General features: G+C 48.0%; 1 protein-coding gene across 1 annotated transcript; it reads right to left on the minus strand.

Moving 5' to 3' along the window:
• Positions 1-213: 213 nt before the first annotated feature.
• LOC123404560 (putative wall-associated receptor kinase-like 16) lies at positions 214-2740 on the minus strand. Its single transcript, XM_045098497.1, has 3 exons — positions 2253-2740; positions 1679-1828; positions 214-1599 (listed from the first exon to the last, which is right to left on the minus strand). Exons 1-3 carry the CDS (start codon positions 2644-2646, stop codon positions 347-349), a joined length of 1797 nt encoding a protein of 598 aa, XP_044954432.1. The 5' UTR covers positions 2647-2740; the 3' UTR covers positions 214-346.
• Between the last annotated feature and the right edge of the window lie 6248 nt (positions 2741-8988).

Consider the following 8988-nt stretch of genomic DNA (forward strand, 5'->3'; position numbering starts at 1 on the left):
GGAAGCAAGAGGAAAACTAGAAAAAAAAAGAGAAAAGCAAGAAAAGCAAATAGCGACAAGGACTCAGCCTGGGTCGAACGGGATGCCTGCGCCTGCCAGGTTCCACAGGTGGATTTCCAATCTAAATAGTACTAACCAATCTGAGTAGTGAAAAGCAAGAACAGCAAATACCAAGGCAATTTAAGACAAGAATAAGAATGAAACTTTCCAATCTGAATAGTATTAACCACACATTATTAAGGCAATTACAGAGTATACTTTACCCTCCCTATCAAAGCACGAAAATAATATAGCATTTCAATAGGAGAAGCAGACAACCAAACATTAATGCTGAGAACACGATAAACTAGCGAGGGAGAGTCGCCGATGCCATGAACTCTTGCTCCAAGCTGTAGCAATTTTGGTTCCTTTGAGAATCTATATTACTTCGGTCTACTCTACCACTCGGAGTAGTCAACATCGGAAGAGTGTCTTGGCTTTGTCCACTTAACAATAGTTGCATGTGTTCATTTTTTAAAACAACCTGAGATGATCGCAACCTTTTAGATCGCACATGCTGCAATTTCATCTCCACTTGTTTCATTGTAGGTCTCTCTTCACCTCGTAGTTGCAAGCAAGTCTCCGCAAGATTGGCGACATCATTTATCTCTTCATTTGTTGCTTCCTCGAGAACTTGAGTAGCTACTATTTCTGCAAGTGGTTTCTCCCTCATCTCCCAAAGAAAGTAGTTGGACAAGTTTTGCGTTAGCCCAGAGTCACTTGTAAAAATAGGCTTCTTTCTGAGCAGCAACTCTACAAGTACTACACCAAAACTGTAGACATCACTCTTCTCATTCAACATACCCGTGTGGTAATATTCTGGATCCAAGTATCCAAATGTGCCTTGTATATTTGTAACAACGTGAGTTTGGTCAATAGGAACTAACCTTGAAGCACCAAAATCTGATACTTTTGCAGTGTAATTTCCATCTAATAGTATGTTAGTGGACTTCACATCACGATGAAATATCGATACCGAAGCAGCTGAGTGGAGGTAATACAGTGCTCCAGCAGCTTCCGCAGCAATTTTCAAACAATCATCCCAGGAGAAGATAGAGCTGCTAGTGGTACTGGCATGAAGGATTCCAAATAACGAACCATTAGGGATGAAGTCATACACTAGCAGTGGGACTTCGGTCTCAAGACAACAACCCAAGAGCTTCACAATATTCCGGTGATTTACTTGGGAAAGGACTGCAACCTCATTGATAAACTGGCTTATCTCAATTTGCTCAATGACTTTAGACTTCTTTATGGCCACTACCCGTTGATCGGATAAGATGCCTTTATAAACCATGCCATGCCCTCCACGACCAACGATACGCGTGGGATCAAAATTATTTGTTGCCTTTTCTAACTCTGATAGTGAGAAAATCTTAGTGTTCTCACTTGCATTTTCATCTGATGATATCAATTGCTCGAGGAGTAGACCTTGGTTCTGCCGAAAATGCTTTCTTCGCAGTTTCTTCTTGATGTCTTTTTTCCATCTACGGATGAGTAATATTGCAATTGACATGAGAAGTATAATTCCAAAACCAACGCTAATCCCAATGGTGATACCTGTAATGATTATGCCGGTCATTACTGTTCAGGATTTTATGGAGCTCATTATGTGAAACTGGTTGTACCATGGACTTACCTAGTACCAGATTTTGTTTTTTGGTCGATGCGCACATCTTTAATGCAGTGTCATACACTGTATTTCTAGGACATTCGGTGCAATAGTGACCTCCTTCAGTATTATGACAAGTCCCATTACATGTGCCTGGTGTGTTGCACTCGTCAACATCTGCAACAATAAGTATATATAACGCAAGATTAAAATACATAAGTATTGTAACTAAGTTTCCCATTAGTGCCTGCACGTAATACTACCGTACGTTATTTGAGCTTAATGTAATTTGAATATTAGGGGCACAACAGAAATTATAGAATGAACCCATACAGATCTTTGTTCGTAGACAACTTGTTTACAGGTTAACATGTGCACAAAGTATATATAGAGGTCTAGCTTGAGCCCGTTTTTGCATATCAATATTTTTTTTACTTTGAGATTGTTTTGAGATATAAAGGTATCACTTCTCGAAAAGGTGTGCGATCACCCATTCATTATGGCATTTGCCTAACAAAGAGACATTTTCCGTATATCAAGATGCACCCATCGGAGACATTTTCCGTATAGAGGAGGAGGCAGAGAGATGCTGTGTGTGTACCTTTGCACCCATTGGAGACATATGGATTCCCGTCAAAACCGGCCATACATGTGCAACGGTAACCATAATATGCTAGTTCGGAGTTGACATCCAAGCATTCGCTATTCATGTTGACACATGCATATCCGGTATTATTCGCCTGTGCCTCTAGGCATGTTAAATTGGCTACGGCCCACTGTTGTGGTACTACACCTGCGAAGGCAAAATAGTGGCCTGGATCTTGATCTACCCTCACCGAAAGGTACTCTTCTGCAGATAAACTGTATTTAACATTCACTAGCCCCTTCATGATATTTATAGACTTTACATAAGTGATCTCTCCTGTATCGCCGTTCATGTTAAGAAACTGGAGGGTAGACAAAGATGAATTTGTACAATTGAGCTGAAATGACATCCTTGCAGAACAACCGTCCTCTAGGCCAAATGGGAAAGGGACACTGATTTCCCCACACCATATAGAGCAGTTGGTCTTCCGCTGTACCGGATCATACCCTGATTGAATAAAAAAGTCAGTGCATATATTTTAAGATTACAAGAAGAAAATCCTACCGAATACAAGAGCTCACGTGATCAACTCCTAAAGATCCTAACCAATCAATGACACGACCAACACACACAGTTTCATATGTGGAATATTTTCATATTTTCATACCATGACCAGAATTTATGAAGTCCATCATTGAGATATTTGGAGAAGAATATTTTCGAGCTCCAAATGAAGCGGACACGATAAGAATTCTTAAGACGGGTTCATCAAAAGGCTTTCTATGAATGCTTGAAAGTATCAATTGCATGCATTGAAAGTGGAAGTTTTGCCCTACTGCATAGCATGTACAGTTCAAGGAAAAGATAAGGATGCAACTATAATTCTAGAATTCGTGTCATCTAATGGCATTCATATTCTTGATTGCTAGGATCTAACAACGACCTGAAAGTTCTGCAAAGATCTCATCCTTTTTGAAGGCTTTCTGTTGGCGAGGAACCTGCTGTGAATTTTGAAATTAATGGCCGGCAATACAACATGGTATATTATCTTGTTGATGGATCCGATATGGGCAAATTTTGCGAAGATAATTTCAAAGCATCAAGGCAACAAGAATACTCACTTTGCTAGGAGACAAGAAGCATGTAGAAATGATGTGCATGCATTCGGGGTCCTCCAAGCTCGTTTTGCAATCGTTCGTGGTATAGATCACTATTGGCATAAAAAAAAACATGTGGCGCTTCATGACCGCGTGCGTCATATTGCATAACATGTTCATAGAGGATGGGAGGGAACAACCGGCGGAAGAAAGCTATGAGAATGAGGGGAACAAAATGTATATGCGACCAGTTGAGCCAGAGAAGGATGAATGGGGGATTGCAAAGATTTCTAGACGTGCATCAATGGATTGTAGACGATGGTGGTCATGAACAACTCCACGATGATCTACTTGAGCATGTGTGGGCACTTCATTTGTTTTAGAAAAGGAGGTTTAACCCCGGCCTCTGCATCAATCGATGCATACATCCATTTTTATTAATTATTCCATCATAATCTGACAAGATCATACATCAAGCCACCCGAAGCCAACACTCACACTTACAAACATGATAATGTTGAGTGCTCTCACTCTACATATCAAAAACCGTTGTCATCACCTATCCATCCCTATAATGTATCGGAACAACAAACGATGCAGCAAACCTAAAGCGTATACCACTTGCACACGTTCTACAAGCCGCCATCATCATCGAATCACTACCCCATCTTCAGGAAAGAGATCTGTATCACCCATGACAGTCCATCCATCCATCAACGCCACCACGGCGACCAACGACGCCACCGTCCTGCGCTCGTCCATCCTGACATGAAGGCTCGGGAAGATCTATCATGCGTAGCACCTGCCGAGCAGGCATGACACAGCGTAGCACCCATCGGTCAGGCATGACTTGACATCTCCACCGAAGCTCCGATCAAGACGAAGCTGCTCCACCGCCTTCCTCTGTCTTCCAGGGCTGCTCCAGAAACGATGCTCCCAAGAGAGGCACGACACCGTAGTGCCTCCATCGTCCGATTTGGAAGACCAGATCCTAGGATTTCCCCCGAAGCATTACGAGTGGGTCAACAATAGTTACACGACGATGCCTTCATCAAGGTAACGACGTAGAACGCCACCATAGCCTGCCATCGGCTCGGTTTTCACCGGCAACTATGTCTTCCTGACTCGCAGCTGGGACTGGATGACAGATCGCGAGATCCAACCACCCAGTTTCAGGCCGACCACCTCCGACGGAGGAGATGACCGCCAATGCCTATTGCACCGGCCAGAATAGATATGATCGGAGCCCGCCGAGCAATCCACCAGGCCCTCCATACCGCCGCACATCTAAAGTCGGATGACGCGCCGTCACCACATAGCCCGTTGCCGCCCTCTGAACCAGGCCAACCACCGTATGTCGCTGGCCGTGTCCGGCCAGCCCGACGTGCCTGCAGCCGCCGTCGCCCGAGGCAGGGTCGGCCACCGCCGTCGTCGACGCAACCATCATCGTCGCTCCGCATATCGGCCATGCCTCCCCGCGTGTAGGGGCCCGCACCACCCCTGGGACATATGAGATAGGGATGCCTCCGCCACTGCCATCGCCCCCCCCCCCCCCCGAGCGTTTGCCCAGCGGCGTCCCCCGATGGCGACAGAGGGTGGAGAGGATGGAGCGCGTGCCCCCGGCGGCTAGGGTTTGGGCGCCGCCTGAGTCACCGTAGCGGGGAAGCGTCGGTTTTGTTTGAATTATAATTTGGTTTTGAATGTCGAATTAAATTTGGTATAATGTTGTTTTTGAATATTTTGAAGAATTTGAGTTTGATGTGTAATTGTTTGACTTATTATGGTGATATAATAGATAGTCATGGGGCCCCGCGTCCTGGCACCATACACGTCTCGCTGCGGTACGGTGCCACCACCATGATGCAACCCGGACCAACCCTCATCGCCGCCCGCAGCCATGCACCCCCTCCCCTCGCCGTCGACCGTCCTGCACCAGCACCACCACCCGCTCGCACGCAGCCTTGTGTCGCCTGGCCCTCACTAACGTCCGTCACGCGTGTCACTGAGTACTGGTGGGTACTAACGCACTATCTATTTTGTTTAACTAAAAATTATATACAAATATTCGGGGAAGGAAGATTACATGAACTCACAAAAGTAGCTCTCGTACAACTCACCTAAATTTAACAGTCATGCGGTAAAATCGGAAAATCTCTCCCATTTTTTAGGGGAATGGGGGGAGAGGGCGACCTGGGCGACCTGGGCGACCAGGACGCATCGGGGGCCGTCGTGGGCATCATTGGAGAAGGGGATCCCCAACACTCCTCTTCCGATCTAGGAACCCAGGCGCGTCACCGGAGTCAGATCTCGCCGGAGGAGGAGTCCAACGGCCGTTTTAGATGGAGAGTTTCATTCTCAGAGTCTGGTTCTTCAGATCTGAACGATGGGCAGATAGTTTTTCACCCGGTTTCTCGATGGATGACGCTCCGGGATGATGAGGATGACATCCTCGCCGGCTGCCATCTCCAAGAGGGAGATCTCATCTGCGAAGGTGCGCATTTCTTGGTTGATATTTTTTTCTGTCACTTGTGTTTCTCCTATCTTGCAGGTGAATTCGCATGGACAGTCGCAAAATCTAGTGGAGTTATCTGACGATGACGACAGAACCTCGCCAAGACTTGATCCTCGAGTTGGGGGGAGGTTTTGGGTCCTGGCTGACGAGGAAGATGATGAGAACCACGACATTGATCCAGCCCATGAGGTATCTACTCCATTCAGCGAGCAGGTACAAAGTCTATCTAAGAGGGATTATATTTCGGTAATTCCTGTTTCGAAGATTATTAAGTTAGTTCATCGCAAGGAGAGAACGGTAATTCAACCTTGGAGAGGTCCTTTGCCTAAGGTTCATCTCGAACCATTGCGGGTTTCAGATTTCATACCTTCAGATGTTTGGACTACCGTTCTGCCTAAGAGGAAGAACAAGGGTAGACCTGGTAAAGTGCAGCCGCCGGTCCCTGGCGAGGCACTGTCTATCCGTGATTCTCGTGACTTGCGTTTGAACGAGCTGATAGCTGCTGTCGGGCCGATTGGATCAAGGCTAGAGGTGTGCTTGAAAGAAACTGGGTATATGGCCCAGGAAGAGCCCCATCAAGCAAAGACTGCATATCCATCTCCTGCGGTTTTTCAGCATGGCCTTAACGTGAATCAACAGGAGTTGATCTCTACGTTTATTTCCCCAGGATCAGCTTCCCCAGGATTGGCTCTGCCTAGGGTTTCGCGACATCAAACGCCTGGTTTCCCATCGCTCGGGCCTGGAGGCGCAGTGCGGATTCCGTCGCTGCGGCTATCTATGGCTCGGTGGGGGCAACAAGCAGCCTGCGCTGCCTTCTTCTGGCCCTCGTGCTGCTGCCCATGTTGCGGCTCGTCCTAAGCAGCAGCCCGCGATGCCGCCGGGGCGCCCGCCGGGCCAGGCTACGCCCACAGCCGTTCCCGCTGCTGGTCATATATCGACCAATGCTGCGCAGGCGGTGGATGCTAACAGGCTGCAACCGAGAGGGCGGTGGGGGGATGATGGAGTCAATGCGTACGGAGATGGACATCACCGTGGGTCCTCGCCGACTGGAGGAGGACGCGGACACGCTTGGCAGGGAAATGGTGGCTCTGTTAATGGGTTCGCCGGTCCTCCTGGACAGTTTGTGCCCGGGGTTTCGGGTCCTCCACATCCCAGGCGCGGTGGCTATAAGCAGCATTGGGGAGGGAGAGGTGGAGTTAGGAGACCGAAGCCGCCTATGCCACCAGTGGAGATGGATGCTGACACGTCCACGTCGGGAGTGCCTTCTGAAGCTCCTAAGGGGAATCTTCTGCTGCAGCCTGCTACTGAAGTGGATACTTCCTTAGCTGGCAAAGGAGTGTCGCTTGTGAAAACGGAGGGGGGGTGATAGGCCCTCCAAGTGGGCGCGCAAGAAGGAAAAGATGACCTGCTACCGTTGTAGTGAGACGGGTCATTTTGTTTCCGAATGCAGCGCGGATCTCTGTGAGTTTTGCTTGAACCCTAAGCATGGCTCAGCTAAGTGCCCCCTTACGGTTGGTCCTATGCCTGTCGTGACTATATATTGGGTTTGTTGCCAAGAGCTGATGTTCTTCGAATCTCCCTCTGCTTCAACGTCGCTGCATGTGCCAGACGCGGCTTATACGGGGACAGTTACGGTGGCTTGTGGTAATATGACAGTTGAGCAGGTGGTGCAACAGTTGCGGGAGCTAGTTTCCTCAACGTACCGGTGGGAGCCGGTCCTGATAGCAGATAATGTGTTCAAGGTTGTGTTTCCTACCAAGGAGGACCTAGCTAGACTGCTCAAGTTTGGTATGTGTCGTGTTCCTAGTACCAGTTGTGTGCTAGAGTTTGATGCTTGGAAGAATGAGGAGCCACAAGGTGTGCCTCTTCCTCAGATTTGGGTACGTTTTTCAAGGGCCTCGTCAAAGGCTCTAAATGACTTTCTGGTTACTTGGAGTTTGGGATCTTTGATAGGAAAGACTGAGAAGGTGGATAAGCAATATACTCGGGCTAAAGGTGTTGCCAGGATGAGGGTTAGTGTAATTGATATTGTGCTTGTGCCGGATGAAGTTATATGGACTTATGTCGGAATGCGGTACACCTTGCAGCTCGAGGTTGAGAGTCCGCATATGTTCGATGAGGACGGGACGGATAAGGATACTGATAAGGTTCGATTCTTTTGAACCAGCCTCGGCGCCGGAGTTTGTTCGAGGGGCGGCTATAGGACTGCACGAGAGGGTACCGGTCCAACTTAAGCTGCAGGGGAAGCAAGCAAAGACAGGTTCGATCAGTTTTAAGAAGCCTAAGGAAGCTTTGACCACAGTTTCCCTTGGGGAGTATCTTGCTGTCGCTAGGAATGCTGACCCGGGCCTGTCTCGGCATTGCGATGCAGTTCATCCGACAGGGCATATCACACCGTGGCCCAGGTCGCTTAAGGAGCCGAGAGCTGCGTTTCCTGTGTCGCCCAGGCCGGCTTCGCCGGTACTGCCGAGTTCGGCGCCAGCTACCACGACTCCTCCTGCATGCTTGGTTCCATCGATGGCTGCAACCGAGAGATCCACCCCATGGGCTGCTGCTTCTTTACTGCCAGCTACTATGAATCCTACTGCAAGCTCGTTTCCAGCGGAGGCTGCAACCGAGACATCACCTTTTCGGGTGTCAAGTTTGGAGGGTACTGGTCAGGGGCACAATGGCGAGGTCTTTGCACCGCCTTCTGTTGAGCAGGTCATAGCATACGGAGGTATTCAAAGTCCGTTGACATCGGACAGGAGGTCCAGTCGGCGAATTCAGAATCAACCTGATGCGGATGATTTACAGATGGGACGTGCTATGCGTGCGGCTAAAATGAGAGATGTCGAAACTGAGACAGGTATGTCTTTCAGCATGAAAAATTCTATTCTTCATTTCTCTCCGCATGATATTGTCTCCGCATGATATTGTAGATAAGGCAGCTTCTATTGGGGTTACTTTGGGGAGCACTGGCCGAGAAATTTCGAAATCTATTAATGATCTGTTAGACTTAGAGGTCGATAGAGTGTTATACTTAGTCCGATATTTAGCGGCAGTTAAACCAATGCAAGAGTCTGAAGTTAATGATCTAGGGGGACTGAACTCTCTTTGTGATAGTCTGGCCCCTACAGTGGATCTAGAGGTTGGTGCGGAC

This window comes from Hordeum vulgare, chromosome 6H (genome assembly GCF_904849725.1).
Source record: "Hordeum vulgare subsp. vulgare chromosome 6H, MorexV3_pseudomolecules_assembly, whole genome shotgun sequence".
Lineage (NCBI taxonomy): Eukaryota > Viridiplantae > Streptophyta > Magnoliopsida > Poales > Poaceae > Hordeum > Hordeum vulgare.